This window comes from Lithobates pipiens, unplaced genomic scaffold (assembly GCF_037356315.1).
Source record: "Lithobates pipiens isolate NorthernLeopardFrog02 unplaced genomic scaffold, aLitPip1_a1.2 Scaffold_17, whole genome shotgun sequence".
Taxonomy (NCBI): Eukaryota; Metazoa; Chordata; class Amphibia; order Anura; family Ranidae; genus Lithobates; species Lithobates pipiens.
The window spans coordinates 5725305-5744507 of NW_027507755.1; the positions used below are offsets into that span (position 1 = coordinate 5725305).

The 19203-nt window shown below is 46.3% G+C and overlaps 1 protein-coding gene across 1 annotated transcript in view; it reads right to left on the minus strand.

Moving 5' to 3' along the window:
- LOC143986611 (zona pellucida sperm-binding protein 4-like) overlaps positions 1 to 19203 on the minus strand; it is a 62821-nt gene that overhangs the window by 32170 nt on the left and 11448 nt on the right. Inside the window, exons 3-6 of the mRNA XM_077485030.1 lie at positions 14725 to 14821; positions 14068 to 14214; positions 742 to 926; positions 17 to 114 (exon numbers count right to left, since the gene is read on the minus strand). Of these exons, the coding sequence (XP_077341156.1) occupies positions 17 to 114; positions 742 to 926; positions 14068 to 14214; positions 14725 to 14821 (527 nt within the window). The remainder of the gene's footprint in view (positions 1 to 16; positions 115 to 741; positions 927 to 14067; positions 14215 to 14724; positions 14822 to 19203) is intronic.

A 19203-nucleotide genomic window follows, 5' to 3' on the forward strand; every position in this document is an offset into this window, starting at 1 on the left:
CACACCCACCATTTACCTGAATGTGGTTTCTCTGGTAATAGATATTCCTTTCCATGTCTGTACAGTTTCTGTGGCAAGCAGCTCATTCTCATACACTGCCTGATCTCCAACCACCTAGGATTACACACCTTACATTCATAACATCATTCAAAAGATAGTCAAGATAAAACGATTTTATACAAAAAAAAAAATCAAAAATTATTAAGTCTTAAACACCCCCACTTCCATTCTATTTAAATGCACAAACCATTGACATAAGCCAAGGCTACACAAGGGACAGTTTTAAATAAGATGGCCAACTCTGACTTCTATAGTGAAAAGGAGAATGAATGCAAACATGGACCTAAAGAAAAGGAGAACCTGCATATCTGTTAAGTGGAACCAGGCCTGCAGTGGAGGCTCTTACTGCAGGACAAGATTTGTTTTCACTGGGATTAGCACTCATCTCCCCTGGGGATTTAGAGAGTACAATATGGCAGAGGAGTTTCTCCCTTTACAGGTGGTGTGTACCGCATTCTAGGTAGGAGGGCGAGGTAAAAAAATAAAAATGCCCACAGAAAATATAGATTCAATCCACCACTACCATTGTTTCCAGAGAACTTCACATGCCATATGTCCAATTGTTAGAGAATATACCTCACGTTATTGATTTAATTTTAAATATTGAATTCCAATAAATGTTCTGGTATATATTTCTCATAGCATAATTTGCAGTAAAATGTTTGATTTTAGTACCCTTACCTTGAATGTTGTCCCACAGGAAGAAAAAGGGAACGTATACAGCAGGAATGCATCATTTCTGGCCACTGGGTCACATTCGGCACCACTGCCAAGTAAGTGAACAGAGTTCAGGTTCAGCATTGGTGCAGTCAGGGTGCTGGGAACAGCAATTGAGAAAAGGCCATCTGGCGTGCAGCTAGCAGTAACTGGGGAGGAAAGGTTGAAGTTGAATAAGAAACGTCTCATTAACATAAAGCTAAAACATTCTTGCATTAAGTATACTTTAATGATAAAAGTTGTAGCCCTCTTTTGGGGAGGGGGGTATGATAAACAGCCCTCCCCAAACTGGATATTGCACCAAACCTGTAGGTAAATATAGGAGCCTGCACTGGGTGCGGAAAAAAATAAATAAATCCCAGGACAGGGCATCTGAACAGAGGGGGATTCCATTCCTGGGAATGGAATCAGTAATCCATGTAAAGTAATTGGAGGAGGAGAAGAACTACTGCAATCAGCATATAACATTGACCACACACAGGATTGTGGACGAGGACGACGACGAAGACGATACCTTTAATGTACAAACAGGTATTATCAGTAAAGAGCCCAATAGGAGTGCTGGTAGAATTGTGCACATATACCCTGGTATATATAGTCATTACTAGAGAGATACAGTAACTTGAGAAGAATTTTACAGCAAAGTCCAGTTGTCGGGGCCCATGGAGATGGCATCCATCAGACCTTTGGCAATACGGAGACCCCACAGAGATTATCCAACTGGCCAAGAAGGCAGTCAACCATTTAACACTGGTGATCCTGTAACATTCTGGGCTCTGGAGACACTGTTTGGAGGGCAGAGGTCCCAGCCATAGCTTCCCTAAGGTCTGGAGAAAAAAAAAAAAAAAATAGGTTGTGTGGAAGAGGGTCCAGTGGCAGCTAAGGATCATAAGGCCTTGCAAGTACAGAGTCCCGGAGCAAGAGACAGACATAGGAGGAGGGACTGCATGACAGTGCTGGGAATGCACAGTCGCCACTTTAAGATATGGCACGTCAGCTTTAACATAGTGAAGGAAGGAGGAAGTGATGTCAGTCTTGAGGGGGGGGGGGGGGGGAAAGATTCACATCCTCACCGCTCTGCTCTACTCTGCAATGGCGACGAACAGCCTCGTGGCACATCTGAAGGCGGCAATCACTAGTCAGGGCGCCGAGTGGCTCAGGGACCAGATAGCGGCCATTACAGTGGGAGTGGCAAGATGATCCTGGCCACCTGAGATTTAGCCCCGATGCAGGCCCTGCAGGGCCACATCAGGCAGCAAACAAGAACCTCACCCCCACCGCTGGAGCGGGGAGGGGCATGCAGAATAGGAGAGGATGGGGGGGGGTGTTCTTGTACATGGCTCTGCTCCCCCGGCCCAGAGGAAATGCCTAGGACGGTCAGCAGGAGCAGAGAGAACATGCAGGGACACCCAAGGCACGCAGCAGGGGCCCAGTGAGCAGCAGGTGGGGGGCATGTTGGTTGGCATGGCCCCCAGTCCTAGGCACATGGAGTCCAGGCCCAGGAGAAGCACAGCAAGGTTGAGATGCAGCCGGCAGACAGGCATTGGAGCCACAGGCAGAGGAGCCAGTCACGAGAGGAACGGAGCGGGCTGAGTCAGACTGGTACAGGAGCGGCACTGCAGACCCTTCACGGACGGTGCAGGTCCATGCGGAACGCAAGCCACGGTGTGTCAGCCAGAAGTCAGCAGCGACAGATCGGAGGGAGAACTGTCAGAGTCAGAAGGTGGTGAGGAGGTCAGCCAGACAGCAGTGGGTCCGAGCGCAGCGGATATTGGGCCCAGTCCTGGGCAGCCTGGCGAGTGCAATCCTTGTCTATTGCTTCATTATTGCATACCTTGTTGGGTCAGGGTAGTCACAGGGCCAGCGGCACAAGGGGGGGGGGGGCAGTAGTGGTTGGGGGAAGCAATGCGATGCCCCTGGCTTCAAAAAGAGACTAGTGCGAATTCAGTGCATGGGTTAGGCGGCCTGCTTTTGGGGCTCAAGGAGCTGGTTAAACGTTTTGAACCAAACGCGTTGGGGGGCCAGCTCAGGCACTAACAGGTACAGTGGTGGTGACAGAGGATTGCGGGGAGGCGCCTGCGATGGTGGCTGGACCAGAAAAAGAGGTAAGTGAGCTGTCCAGGGTTCAGAAAGGGGTTGCGGCTCCAGAGGGCCGGGGGGGAGGAAAAAAAGTGCCTGGCCAGCTCAGGCACCAGCTCAGGCACTAACAGGTACAGTGGTGGTGACAGAGGATTGCGGGGAGGCGCCTGCGATGGTGGCTGGACCAGAAAAAGAGGTAAGTGAGCTGTCCAGGGTTCAGAAAGGGGTTGCGGCTCCAGAGGGCCGGGGGGGGGGGGGGAGGAAAAAAAAAAAACACCACCCGGAAGAAAAGTGGTCTTAGTCCATCAGGCTGGCGGATGCAGCGAAGAATAGGTCTGCTTCGAGGGCCCCTTAGGAGCACATTTGAAAGCTCAAGTCCGAGACAAAATCTGGAAGGGTGAATATGTATAAATATTCACTTTGCTGCCGTTGGAGAAGTTCAACCTGGACAGGTTGAAGCTAGAAGTAAGGAGGAGAAAAGACTGTACTGGTTGTTTCCTCGTACGTTCACCAATTGGCTTCAAGTGTTTACCATGGCAGGAGTCATAGGGAGAAAAAAATAATAAAAATAAGAGGCACAAAGGACGTACGGTGAGGTAGCATGGCTTAGATATGACAAGCAATTTTGTCAACGATTGGCGGTGCATCCCTCTGCACTGAGACCACAAGGATATCAGCCTGTGGATGGTGCCGATGACGGCAACGCGGGCTCCCAACCAGTTTTTTCAGGCAGAGGGTCGGAGCTTCCACAGCCTCAGGACATTCGACCGAAAGACAATGGGGTTTTTGCTGGCAGTTTAATGACAGCATGTGCAAATTTGGGGCGAACTGCTGTTTTAAACACGTGTTGCGACTGCGGTGGAAATCACGCTCTGTCCAAGCGTTTTGAGAGGGAAGGGATGTCCTGGGGAGTCTACAGTGCGGGTGGAAAGGATGCTTACTTTCCTCAGTAGATACCCCGACCAGGCAGCAAAGTTACTAGAATTGGGTTTCGCCGCCGGTTTCAAGGTCCCTTGCTCATTAGCGATAGTTACCCCGGTGGCTAGGAATTTATGGTGAGCCCTGCTGCACCCTGCAATGGTCTCCAAAAAATTGGGCAAAGAGGTTGCTTTAGGGCACATGGCAGGTCCCTTTCAAGAAGCACTGCTTCCAGACCTTGTAGTTTCTCCGCTGGGAGGAGTTGTGCCAAAAACACACCAAATTCAGGTTGATCCATCACCTTTCATTTCCGAAAGGGGAGTCTGTCAACGATGCCATCCCCCCCCCCCCCCCCCCCCCCGAGGAGTGTGCAGTAACATACACCTCCTTTGATGCGGCGGTCGCCTGGGTACAGTCAAGTCAGACATCGAGTCAGCGTTCCGCCTGCTAACAGTTCACCCGGATAGCTTTCAGCTACTGGGCTGCACATGGGAGGGAGGATACTACGTGGACAGGTGCCTTCCGATGGGTTATTCCATTTCATGTGCTCATTTTGAAAGTTCAGCTCCTTTTTGGAGTGGGCAATTCGGTCATTCATGATTTGGAGGATTTATGTTTTGGCCCGGCAGGCTCCAATACCTGAGCAGTCCTACTGGGAACGTTGCAACACCTGGCAGAGCGGTTTGGGGTCCCTCCGGCTCCGGAGAAGATGGAGGGTCCTACAGCGACCACCACATTCCTAGGCATAGAAAGACTCAGTGAAGATTGAATGCCAATTGCCGAGGGACAAGCTTCAGGAGGAGGTTTGGGGGACCAGGGGAAAACTGCGTCAACTTCAATCGTTGCTAGGGAAACTGAACTTTGCCTGCCGTATTATGCCAATGGGAAGGGTCTTCTGCCGCCGGTTGTCCTCGGCAACTGCAGGAGTTCAGTCGTCCACACTTTGAGTCTAAAGAGCACAGGGAGGACTTACGGTATGACAAGACTTCCTAGAGTCTCTCAATGGGCACACCCTGTGGATATCAGGCCCAGTCAGCAACTGCGAACCGGAGCTCTTCACTGATGCAGCGGGCTCTACGGGGTTCGGGGCCTTCTGCAAAAGGACAGTGGTGTGAGGCTCAATGGCCACAGGAGTGGGTACTAAAGAACCTGGTACTGTTGGAGCCATTTCCAAAATGTGGTGGCAATGGAGATTTGGGGGGGGGGGGAATCATTCCGCAGCCTGAAGGTGAGATTCAACTGCGACATGGGGGGGTGGTACAAGTGGTCAACAGGCCGATGGCAGCATCAGTGCCGGTGGTTAGACTATTACGACATTTGGTACTGCGTTGCTTGCAGGCAGGGGTCAAGTCCTGGGGAAAAAAAGTGTGGGAACTCCCACCCAAGATCCACTCGCCCACCAAAAAAAAAAAAAAAGATACACTCATATGCACGAACACTTCAAAAGTGGTATTTTTCATCCAATTTTCGTATTATGTGTATGAAGCTTAACTGTTAGTACATAAAAAAAAATCCTCAATAAACATAAATACGGTAATTCTCTGAATAATCAGCATTCATTCAATTGTGCTTCCGTGCAAATGTGAACATCATGTTCTGATCTTTATTGGGGAATTTTATTTTGTATATAGAGTGCTTATGTGGCGAGTTTACACTTTTCTTTGAACAGAGTTTGGATAACACAGGGTTAAACGGAAGGGTCATAAATTAACTGCACATTATCTGGACAGAATGCTTGGGGAGATAGGGATGTGTTCCTTCTTAGGAGATGTATGTTAGCTTGGGGGGGCTGCAAACTCTGCAGGGCTCCAACACACACTCGCTGCTATTCCAACCCTTCACATATTTCCACATAAACTTCCCTCCATTAAACTTTGCCAGGTATTGGATAGCTTACCACCCCAAACTGATGTTCCTCTCTCAGCTCACCTCTCTCCCTGCATGTCCTGTAAGCAAAATAGCTGTGCTCCTCCTCTGGGTTCTCTCATAATATGGCACTGAAGATAGAGGAGGGGGGGATTCAGCGGGACGCACAAAGCAAGTATGCAGGAGACTGGAGGGTGGAAGATGAGGAGATGGGAAATCAGGAGGGGCCAGCGGGGAGGAGCGCATCACTAGAGGTCTGATTAAATACAATCTCTTAGCAGCAGGGACCTGATCTACAGCTGGCTGTGATTGACGGGTAGATCGAAGCGGAAGCTGTCATGGGGCCCCCTACTGGCAATGCCTGAATGTTTAGGTGTGCGGCACTCACTATTGCAAGCTGTGTCGGCGGCTGCTGGTGTAGCACCTGCCACACAGATTGCATACTTCAAAGTCTTGCAGGACACGGCTGCTAATGGGAACTGAGTTCCTGTTGTGGAAAAAGTACAGGAACTCCGTTCCAATGCGTTCCCGCAGGACTTGAGCCCTGCTTGCAGGTGAATGCATTCAATTTATGCTGTGCACTTGCCGGGGGTTGAGAACACTTTGGCTGATGCTTTGTCTTGTTTTCAGTGGGACAGGTTCTGGCAGTTGGCACCAGAGGCAGAGCAACACGGGGTCATCCGTCAACTGGATATGGAGCATAGCATTGGGACAGTGGCAAAGTGGGTCAAGCAATCCGTGAGTACGGCCACATGGCATACCTACTCTAAGGTATGGAGCGATTGGTTTGAGTGCCTGACTAGGATCGGCATGTCCAGTGATGATCCGGGTGTGCCCTATTGCGGCGTTTTTTTTTTTTTTTTTTAATTGGTGCAGGGTTGGAGACAGCTGTCTCACCTGCGGCTATTGATAGGAAACTAGCAGGTTTGGTATTTCTATTTAAGGGGCAAGGGCACTGGGACTAGAAAGATTTTTGGGTTAAACAAGCAGTGAAGGGGTACAGGAAGGCACATAAGAGGAGTGATGGTAGGTGCCCTGTCTCATTCGACATGCTTCAGGTTTTGTGTACGGCAGTGGACAAGGTCTGCAACTCTGGTTACAAGCAAGCTTTGTTCAGAGCAGCGCGATGGCTTTTTTTGGGCGTTAAGCATGGGTGAGTTGGCAAGTCTGTTGAAAAGGGTACAAGGGGGTCTGATGGTGGGTGATGTTGAAGTTGGTCAAGAGCATCTCAGAATATGGATCAGGAGATCAAAGACCGATCAGAGTGGGAGGGGGTGTCAATTAGAAGTCAGCAGGATCGCGGAGTCCAGCATTTGGTGGCAAGGAGTTTCTGGGAGATACGCCACAGGTCGCAGGTTCCTTGCTCATCCACGAGGATGGGTCCTGCCTCTCACGATTCCAATTTGTTGCAGTATTTCGGAAGGGTCTCACCTTTGCCGGGTTTGATCCAATGATTTTTTTCCCCCTCACATTCGTGCCGTATAGGGGCTGCTACAGAGGTGTCCAGGGCATGTTTGGGTCAGGAGGTGGTCAAGCGTATTGGCAGGTAGGATTCTGACAGGTTTGCCCACAGCTGTTGGTATAGCAGGGGGCTCACAAATATTTGTGTTGTTAAGTCATGGTGGTATTGCATTACATGTGTTATTTGTTGTTCACAGGTCAGGAAGTTGGCATGGTGTGGATACTTGGCCATTCATACGTCTACTGGGGGGCCCAGGAAAGCCGACGTTCGGCCGAACAGCAGACAGCTGCGTATATCCAGGACAGGAGGCACAGGTCCGGTGGATCAGGCATGAGATGGAGCAGGGTACTGGGAGACGTTCACAGGTTTTCCCGGCTGGACAGGACCCCGGATGTATTGCCCTTACACGTAGGGGGTAATGATATGGGAGCTAGAGCCAGAACTGTTGTAAATTCCTCTGTGTTTAGCTTAAGACCTCTTAAGCTAAAACACAGGAATTTACAACAGTTCTTATGGCGGGTCCAAAAGAGTCTCAACGTGCATATTCATTGTTGTGTGAATGGGAGTGTGGAGCATCATAAAGATCTACAATACATGAAGCGTTGCCCCTGAATTGTATGAAATTTGGTGTAGGCGAGAGGTGCGACTGGCTTTTTACCATAACTCTCCTTACGCTCTACCATCTGGTAAGCGCAATCTTTTGTCGGTAGCTGGGCACATTAGTGATAGATGTGTGGAATCACTGTGGTGAAGGAGAATCGCTTGGCTTCAAAACCAAAGATTTTCTCGCTATGGACTTTTATTAATCTAACAAGTCCAGGACTTTGATGAATGTGGTGCTGTTTTATTATAAGCGCTCTTTTTTTTTTTTAATTGGTGCAGCTCTTTTCTTCTGCTTGGTTCTAAGCCCACGTACACACGGTTGGAGATTTTGCCAACCAAATCCGTCGGATTTTGCCCGGATTTAGTCCGACGGATTGTGTCTGAAACTGTTGCATACATACGGTCGGGCCAAGTTGGCGAAAAATGCGATCTTTCAGAACGTGATGACTTAATTTCGTTACAATGGGACTACATTCAGGCTAGTAGCCAATAGCTTTGATGTAGGAATTTGATCTGAGCATGCGTGGCACTTGGTCCGAAGAAAATGCTCTACACATGATCGGATTAGGTCCGACCGGCCCAGTTGGTGGGGAAATATTTCCAACATGTTGGAAAATTGGGTTGGACGGAGAGATTCGGACGGAATCAGTCCGATGCATACCACACACAGTCGGATTATCTGACGACACGGTCCGATAAGACTCATTCCGGCAGATTCTCTGACCGTGTGTACAAGGGCTAAGACTTACCGCATAAGGAAGGGAATGACAGAGTACACTGGGTCAAACCTGGTGTCCATTAGACTGCACAGTGCATTTCAACACCCTGCACAAATGCTATATGTAAAATGTATGTGCATTTCTTTGACTTCCAAAGGGACATTAGGAATATTGTAAGAGAATGAAAGCCAACTTCAGGCAAATTGTAAAGCCATTTTACACTGCAGTTTTCCCAACATTTGTTGCAACACACAGGTCCAACTTCCCCTTAATAGGGGCTGTTCCAATCTTTATGCTGCAGTAGGATAAAAACGTATGTATAGACAACATGCTACCAAGTCTTGGCTAATGGCCATTAGCTCCATCCACTTCAAAAAATATATATTATACAGAAGCCCAAAAACAAAGTTACCCGTTTGGCTATAGAAATAAAATAAAAAAACTACAATACAGCACAAAATGCAGTAGACCCAAGCAAAGGATTACCAATAACTGATAATTTACAACAAGAAAAAAAAAAGTAGTGTAACTAAACCTGGACTATACAGGCAAGACATGAAGCTCTGTCTGCCCAAAAAAAAAAAAAAAAAAAAAAAGGCTAATCTTCATGGCCTTAACATTGAGCTAGAGCAATTATTTGTCCAACTGGTAATATTTGAGAAGTGCCCTTTTTTCTAATGGATTGTTGCGTGTCATTTTTCTTCTTTTAATTTTATGTATAAATCTATTTTTTTCCCCCCTTATTTTTAATTTTGTGTTTTAATTCTCATGCTATACTTTCTTAATTGTCATACGTTAAGATCAGTTATTGGAAATCTTTTGCTTATGTCCATCACATTATGTGTTGTATTGTAGATTTATAGCCGAACATGTAATTTTGTCTGTTTGGGCTTCCAATTAGATTAAAGTTTTTATTTGGCAACAGCAAATGTAAGGAGGAAGTTAGTGTGTTTTTCACACTGACCGTGATTGGTCGCCTTGTCCTCCCGTCCTCCCCATTGTAGATTGTAGGGGGGGGTCAACATACTTCTGGTTTGTGCTAACCAGTGATGCAATTTCAGCCTCTGGAGCGCACACACAGATTTTTTTTTTTAATCGATGCCAGTCTTTGCCAGATATCCTGTAAGTTGCGCATTTAGTGCTCTTGATAACTCATGCTGAACGGTATTTCACTAAGAGTTCTGTATTCACCATTTATGGAGTGTGGCATATGCATAATTAACAGGTGATTATTGAGGCTGGAGCCTTGAATGTGGGGCCAATAGCCCAGTGTGTCTAAGCGGGTCCAGCAGTCACTGTAGAGAAAGAGGCAAAGAATGGACAGACAGCAGTGGTGGCAGCCACATTTTACCTTCTTCGCAATTCTCCCATTACAGCACTGCTCACTGCACAGTTATGCCGTCCAGACTGAGGAAAGCATCAGGAGAACAGCGGTGGTGCTCCATTTCTCCTTGTATGGAGCCAGCACAGTGACACCCTTCGCCCTCTAGAGTCATGCTATGTTAAGCGGCCAGCAGGAGGCTAGAATTACAGCTGAGGGGGCTGGGAGTTTGACAGAAAAGATTAAGATGGTACCAGGTGAGTGTATGTCAGGTAGGCAACACCACCCCTGACACCAACCCCCCCGGAACCAGGCTCTGACTTCAGGCCGAAGCCCCTGGTCTTTTTGCCACCTAGCAACACCCCTGGAGTGTAGTGTGGTATATCCTTCCTGTTATAAAATATCTTCTTGGAAGGGTTTGCTGAGGAAGCATCCGGCATATCAGATCACTGCCTTTTTGATCCCAGACTGCAAAGCTGAGGATCTAATACTTCTGGCAAGTGGGGACACCAAGGGGGAGGGAGTCACTTGTTACAGAAGCACCAAACACTACAGATATTGTGCATATTTGCCCGTTTACGTTCCAGCCCCTCCAGGAGCCACCAAGTTGCTAGCACCTTTCAAGCTACCTCTGGGACCTGCTGCCAGCCTGTTGCTGCCCACACAGATCTGCTGCCATTTGGTGGATTAGTGGATCAGCAGCAACCATGTCTACCGTCACTCGCGACTCTGCACTCCTGCGCCACCTGTTTACCCTACCAGGGGCCCGAATCAGAGGTGCAAGAGAAGCCTTCCTCTGCATAAACCAGGCATGTGACAAGTGCTATAGTGGGTGATTCTCCCAAACTTGTGGGCCGATGAGCCAGAAGTCTGGGCGATACGTCGATTCGCTCTGAATTTGTGAAAGAGCCTGACGCGACGTCGGAGTATCCACTAACGAAGGGTATGTTTCCTTGCATTCCGCCAAGTCCTGCTCAGTTACCATTTAGCGGTGTCAACCTAAATATATCCCAATTACAGATAAGCTAGTGGTGTATTTAACAGGCTAGCCTGCCAGACGGGTTACTTTGAAAACAGGATAAGAGATGTTATGATTAAATTCTTATTGGTTACCAATTACAACATACCGATAATAAAAGGACGAAAGAGAAAACACGAGAAAGACTGATCGGGTTTACAGCTATGTTCCCTTTGAACTCGCCATTATGTAGTGGCGGGTGATTCAGCTTTCATTAGCAGTATCTGCTGAATATTGAAACCGCTATTAGACACTCTGCTTCCACTGGGTCCACTGCTTGACACAGGGCCATAAAGCAGCAGAACCAGGATACCGCTGAAACATTGATAGACTGCTTTGATCATCCAGGCGCTAATACATATATGGCAGTGGTAAAGTATGGAAAGACTTTAAGTTACCTGCCAAGAATGTGTGGCTCTAATCTCAACGGGGTCTGATAGACTTATAACCTCTGAAAATCTGTTGCAATTTGATCTGTGGTAAATGATCAATAAAGGTGTATCTTTATCAGCTGCCGCTACCTAAGAGATTACAGTGCCTTCTATAAATAAGGCTGACAGATAAGGAGTTCATAAAAATCAGTGATCGGAGCATATTTTACAGCAAGCTGTCGCAGATATTTAGTATTGACTTGGTACTTTCACTAGTAATTATTACGTTAACACATCAGAGATTATTAAAGTTGCTATTTAAATTATCTACTTCAATTCCGCTCGCCAAACCCCCTTCCCTTGTCTGCTCTAAACTACTGTTTAACCCATCTAGTGGTCAATTTGACTTCTAGAACAATTGTTTGCATGATACTTAACCATAATTAAAACCCAATTTTATTAGATCAAATGATGGTTAGTGGCTTACAGCAACTGGTCCGGACCTGCGATGAGCGTTTATTCGTGCATGTGTGTTATGCATGTCCTGCGAGTCTGGTCTGTGAAATTGGATTTTATGTGGGTAACTTTCATGAACTGCACTTGGCTTTAATTGATAGTTTACATTAAAATAAATTTTTGAAATAAAATATACTATTGCTTTATTAAAAAGATTTTGAACCATTTATTGTTGTCAGTGGTAACCTCTTTACATGCTGGGTCTGCCGGTGTCTTGTCAAATAGCGTCCTCCATCAGATAGTGTCCCCTGCGTACTGCGCATGTGCAGTACACAGGAACACAGATTCCGAAAATTGCTGAGCATGAACGGCGCCTGTGCCATGAGTCCAGGTTCTATCCCCACTATCCAAGTGGACATAGAGTTAGAATAAAAAAAAAGAGCCGAACGCAGCGAGGCCGAGCCCGAAGCGTGGCGAGCGAAGCTCGCCCCCGCGAGGGGCCCTCTAAAATTCACAACCCTATGTCCGCTTGGATGGTGGGGCTACCACCTCCACTCACGGCGCAGGCGCCGTTCAGCTTCGGAGATTTTCCGAAGCTTCGTCTGCTCCGTACTGCGCATGCGCAGTACGGAGTGGACACTATGATGCCCGGACTCTATACGCCAGAACACCGGCATGTACACCCCCTTTCCTATATGCCAATTGGTTACGGCAACAACGCCCTAAGGGGTAAGTGATTCAATTATTAATCACCATCGATGTATTAGTGGTTAATCTTGCACTCCCATGTCTCTTAATTTTTGTAATATGTGACAAGCGCTATAGCTGCAAAGATGATATTAGCACTGCACTATTAAAATACATGTGTACAACTCAAAATGCAGTCTAAAAGATAATGGTCCAAAATCTGAGATAAGTACATACAACAGTGAAGAAAAAAGCAGTAGGAACAGGGAATGGATAGAAAGATATCCTCAGCTGCCTAGACAGACATCTCAGCTGTGCATCTGTGATAAGACCTCCACCAGGCAATACAAGCCACTCACCTCACTGCATGGACCTTCTGAGCCAACAGGTCAAACAAGCGATAAGAAACAACTGGCACCTCTGCAGGGATTCCACTGCTCCAGATCGCCAGCCAGATCTCAGTCAGTCAATGGGGACCAGATAAAATTGTTGCACCATGTAAAATGTATAAATGCATGCTTCAGAATCAGGCTGTTGCGGGCACTGGGAGAGTTTGGTTTTTACAATCACACATTCTTTACCTGGCCTGCTCCTGAAGCATAAATTTTACATGGTGCAACGATTTTATCTGGTCCCCATTGACTGAGGTCTGGCTGGCGATCTGTAGCGGTGTAGTCCTGCAACTGCACCAGTCATCTCTTAACCCTTTATGGGAAGGCTTGTTTGACCCATCTGTTGGCTCAGAAGGTCCATGCAGTGAGGTGAGCAGCTTTTATTGCCTGTGGCGGAGGTCTTATGGATACACAGCTGAGATGTCCAAGCACAGTGATCACATGTCATATCTTTCTATCCATTCCCTGACTTTTTTACAGCACTGTTGATGTATGGACTCTATTTTGGACCATTACCTTTTAGATTGCATTTTATGAATTAGACACGACTTATTTTAATATTAGAGTTGCACCATTCGTGAATTTCCATTGAGGATTTAATATATTGATCTTGAGCGTTACAACTGCTCCATAGGGATACGTTTTACGCCGATTGATCCTATATTTAAGTGCTATAGCTTACTGAAGCTTGTTGAGCAAAGTGGCTTAAAGCGGGATTCCGCTCTTTTTTCCTTACCTGTGTCACAGGTGGGCGACTGCTACCTTCGCTTAGCATTCATGTCCGGCGTTTTTTTGACCCCCGGCGCGACGATTCTTTTCCTCGGGATGACTTAAAAAAGTGCTCTGGTGTTTTCCCATTTTAAGTGTGGGCGTCTGAAGTCCACAGGCATTTACTTCCTGTATATCGATGACGCTCGGCTCCCAGCATGCTCCGTGATAGCAGTGGTAATGGCAGATACAGCTGCCTGCCCACTTTAAAAATGGCAAATTCGGACACGCCCTCATCACGTGACCGGCGTCCTAGTGAAATCTCGCAAGATTTGGCAATTTCATTGTCTCCCCATGGATTCTTGGGAAATAGCTTAGAAATTTCCCAGGGACCATTGCAAGGACGATAACCACGCCTACTCCCATGGGAGGACAACCCGGAAGTCAGCACAAACATCTGAAATAAAATTTTTAGGTACCAAACCGCTTTAAGCGCACTGGAGCAGAAATTTACTTCCAAGCTTTTAATGCTGACTTCCAACTCTAGAGTTATGTTTATGCAAGTGACAGGAGGCTATATTTGTGAATTGTTCAGTGTTCTCTGAAAAAGGCAATCAAATTTGCCAATACCATATAAGACAATTTCTGCTAGAATCATCCAAAATAAATAAGTTGGATTTAAAAGGTTACCTTTATTGCCAAAGTAACATGGCGTTGTCTGGTCTGAAGGTTCATAGCAGCAACCTAGACTTATACACGAGTCTAGCAAACTAGGACAGCTCAGTCTGTCAGGTTTAGAGACTGCAGCACATTGGTCTGGACTTGGATCATCATCATCTGAAGATCAGAAGAAAGAAAGACTTACAATCCTGGAAGGTACCAGAAACACTTTAGATTCGATTGCCACTCCTGCATGTAAAGTAAAGTAATGTATAGGGTGGTCTTTTTTTTTTTTTAAAGTCAGGAAAAACCAGGGCCAACTTAATAGAAGAAGTCACAGCATTTTTCATCAGGTAAGAGTATTTGACCAACAAGGAGTAGGAGACTTTTTGCTTTAGATACATTGGTTTGGCAGTTGGTTGACATGACCCAGTGCCACCTTTTAAAAACTACAATGAGTTATGGCAGACTACATAAAGACTTAAAAGACCTTTCATTTCCCGCTTTTCAAATTGCAAAAATTTAGCACCCAACAAAAAACAAACATCTGAAACTACAACCATTTCTTGTGACTCCTTTCCTATTCAGTCACCAAGTGTTTTGAGCTTTGATGCCCCTTTTTTTTAGATTTCTACAACAATTTCCTAGAACAGTAATGGGCCAATTTACATCAGCTTAGATACTTACATGACTCCATAGAACACTTAAGCTCTTTCCTTAAAATTACTTTCTTCCCACCATCTTGTTTTGTTGGAAAGCCGATAGTCATTACAAAGTTTCTGCCCTAAAGGAGGAGAAGTTATTAACCAGAAGTGCTTTGGATCCAAATCTAATAGTCACATTACTAATTGTCATTGAAAAGTGACCATCTACTCATTACGTACTGTTAATGGGGGTCCCTGCATCTAATACATTTCCACAATAGCGTAGCCCCCCCAAAAAAAAAAAAAAAAAAAAAAAAAAAAAAGGGGAGCATTGTTGCTAGAAAATTAAACGAAACCCCCAAAATATAAATACACATACATGATTAGGTTACATCTTGCTAGTACTGGGTTGGACCCCCTTTGGTCTTCAGAACTGCCTTAATCCCCTGTGGCATAGATTCAATAAGGTGTTGGAAGGATTATTCAGATTTTAGGCCATATTGATAGATGTGCATCCGACAAATATGCAGCAACTGCTTGATGCTATCCTATGTAAATCTCCCATTCCACCACATCCCAAAGGTGCTCTACTGGACCGAGATCTGGTGACTGGAGGTCATTGGTGTAGTGACCTTGTTGTCATGTTCAAGAAACCAGTTTGAGATTGAGCTGTAGCATGGTGCATTATCCTGTTAGAAGGAGCCATCAGAAGATGGGTACAGTGTAGTCATAAAGGGATGGACATGGTCAGCAATACTCAGCTAGGGTGTGCCATTTAAATGATGCTCATTTGAGACCAAGTGGCCCAAAGTGTGCCAAGAAAATATCCCCTCACACCATCACCCTCAGGCAGGATGAAGCCATGCTTACAGGTCTGTCAAATTTTGACCCTACCATCTGAATGTCACAGCTGAAATCACAACTCAGACAAGGCACTGTTTTTCCAATCTATTGGTGAGCCTGTGTAAATTGTAGCCTCAGTTTCTTATTCTTAGCTGACAGGAGTGGTGCTGGGTCTGGTCTGCTGCTGTAGCCCATCTGCTTCAAGGTTTCAAAGAGTTGTGCATTCATAGATGGTATTCTGCATACTTTGGTTAGAGATGATAGAAAGGCAACAGTAACACCAATAACCACTCATTACAACCCATCTGCCCATTCACTACTGAGATCAACAAGGCATATTCAGCCACACAACTGGCACTCACTGAATCATGCCTAGTTATTTGATCTGGAAGACTGAAGATGGCAAAATGTGTCAAACCTACAGATGAATGTTGCAGCAAGGTTCAGTTGCACTGACCCCTGAGGAGGATCCTGATTGTGTCCGTCTTGGGGTTGAAGACCTGACAAGAGCAATAGATCCTCCAGCTGTTGTCCAACCAGCGGAAATGCAGCTTCTCACCAGCAGGGACCGCTGGAACTCAGTTGGCTCATCTACTCTACATCTTAGTCCCTAATATGTTATAATCTGCCACGCAACTAGAACTCAACTACCAAGTGACTATCAAACGCCTAACCTGGCTCTAGTGCCCCAAGCCAAAACTAGCTATAGAATCCCAGACCAGAAGGGACCGCATTAACTAAAATAGCAGGAGCTGCATATCAACACCCCCCCCCCCACACACACACAGATATCTGGCACTGTGCATGTGAGAGAATAGAACAGAGACTCCGTCACTAAGGTTCAGATCAAGAAGTTATGGCCGAGACAGTGAAACTATTAAAGCATAGTAATACTTGAATAGTCTCCTTCTGGTCTGGGTGAAACACAGGAGCTGCTTGTGTGGAAGGTCATATAGCTTAGTTCTGTGGCTACTTACCTTTATACAAAGTAGTCCTCAAATTGAAATTTTTGACCCAGCTAGCAAGCAGAGGCAATACCCATCTATAAGCAAAGTATGGTAAACAAATGCTTTATACACATTCAGAGGGTGGCAATCCCTACACAGGAAAGTGGTACTTTGTGCATATTAAAATGGAATAGACAACCATGGGCAAAAAGGAAGTCAAGGGTCAAGTACTACCTTATTCTTGCAAGTAGGCATCAAGAGCAACTGTCACCCTCCAGATGTTGATAAACTACATGTCCCATGAGGCATTGTAAAAGACTGTTAGACATGGCTCCCAGAGGCATGATGGAACCTGTAGTCCTGCAACAGCTGGAGGGTTACAGTTGCCCACCCCTGCAACACCATATAGCCACTAGGAGCTGGTCCCTTTTAGTCTGCAACGTGTCCAAACCTCTTGTAGTTAGCAGTATACACAAAAGGTTAAGAGTATGTAAAGATCCTTGCCCCCAATGAAAACTGGTGTAAAGTCCCATTTTATACAATGAATTATCAAATTAAAATAGCATTTGATTCTGCTGATAAAGACAAGACAGCTGACAATTTTGAAAGTATTAACCACACATGTGGTTGATTGAGATTGAAAGACTTGTAGCATCCTCCTAGATAGGTTGCTAGGTAAATTACATTTTTGTTGGCTTCTCCAATCATTGGAGCACCTATTGATCACTTTGGGCTGTTCTGGATCTCAAAGGCTGCAGGTTTGATTGTAGAGGTGTGTGTAAACATTCTAGAGGCTTCTGGAACAGCGAGTATGAAAGTCAAATGAGCAGACGGGAGAGGGAGATCTGGCACTGTACAGCCTTTATGCACAGGACTCGTCTCTCCAGGAACCTTACCACTTGAACATCTGTCCAACATCTGTCCAGGTGTCACGTACCTTACAGCGGAGTCAGACTGTTGAGGGTGGCCTCTCGCACGGTTCCAGTCTCCACGCCCCTGGAGATGGGAACAGGGAGCATGAGGACAACGAAAGGGTGTAGGTGCCTGCAGGTGGAAGTTGAAGACCTTGGAGACGCTGGGTCCTCACGGTAGAAGAGGCGTAGACTGGTCACGGAGGTAGGCAGCGGAAGTTCAGCAGGTATGCAGGAAGCACTGCGTGTCTGTAACAGGCAAGGTCGGCAACTGGCGGGCAATGCGGTACAGGAACAAGAGGCAGGTGCGTAGTCAAGGACGAGCAAAGGTCTGGTAACGTGCTAGCAAATAAGGTACAGAATCAGGAAGCAAGCCAAAAAAGTCGAAAGTCCAAGCCGAGGTCAGTGGTAGTCCAGGAGAGCGCAACAAGGGGTATCCAAGGAATGGGTATCAGGAACAAGGTCACAGGAACAAGGATCACGGGGAGTAAGGTCACAGGAACAAGGTCACAGGAGCAACGATCAGGTCTTTCAGGAGTAGCTGAAGACGATCCAGCACTGGTGTCAGGCCAGGATCCTGTTTATATAGAGGGAAGTGAGCCAGGATTGGTGGAAATGGCCGTCCGTGCGTGAATACGTACATCTGTTCAGTTTGCACGGGTGTCTCCGCGTGTTCGGATTGGCGTACGTCCAAGTGTTCGGATTAGCATACGTCCGTTCGTCCCGGAACTCGTACGCCTCTAAAGGGGAACTGCTGCTATACGGGGACGGGCATACGTACGGTGAGTTCCCTGACACCAAGGGACCCCAAGGCACTGCATGTTCAGCCCAACGGGTCAGGATCTGGTAGAAGGGCCATGCCATCACCATTTATTGGTGTGCTGTGATGAAATCAAGACTATTCCATCTTCAAAGGAGGACTTCTCCAAGGATATACCATCCATCCAGTCCACTACACATGTAGCACTTACCCCAGAAGGAGCTGCTGGTATTTGATTGTGCCTGCACTCTGCTATTACACCCCCAATAACCTGGCTCAAGCCGCTTGACACAACTGTGGTGCAGTGTTGTGAAGCTAACAGAGGATGACCCCACAATGTACAAATACAACAATTGTGTACCATTACCTAGGTATCTGTTGCTCCACCTGTAGGAAAAAAAGGAACAAAGCCTCACACCAATTGTAAATAACCAGAACATATATTTTTACTGGAACTGGTATAACAGTAATTACAATAACTACACTGTCACACAAACTTAATGCGATAGGATTGTTGAGAATACCCACTGTACTAACAATTAAAGAATTCTTGGGTAACCCCTGCATGCGTGTCTCCAAGTGGGACAATGCCTCAACTCAGTTCACCTTCCCACTTCCAGCATGCTGTAATAGACACAGAAATGCAAAGCCATCAACACTGTACAATACAATTGCTAGGGAGCTCCCCCTGCTTTATAATGCAGTCCTTTCTTATAGTGAAAGAATGCAAGGCCTTGCAATTAAAGTTGGTCTTTTGCCAACTATTGTATTGAAGAAATTGTAATCCAAAAAGGTTTAAACAAATAAAGAATAGTGTAGAATGAACATAGAAACGGTTCTTATGATGTAGCTTGCTTATAACTGCCTCCGGTGTCTCCAAACCGCACAGTATCGGGTCCTAGTGGAGCATAGGCTTGAGGCCTGCTTGAACTCAGTCTAATAGTGTGTCACCTCCTCTGCGGGACTACCAGTCCCAGCAGCACTGTGGTATTAGTCTAACTGTTAAGAATTATGGGCAACAGCCCTCTCACCAAACCAGGCCTGGAAGAATAGGAAACCTC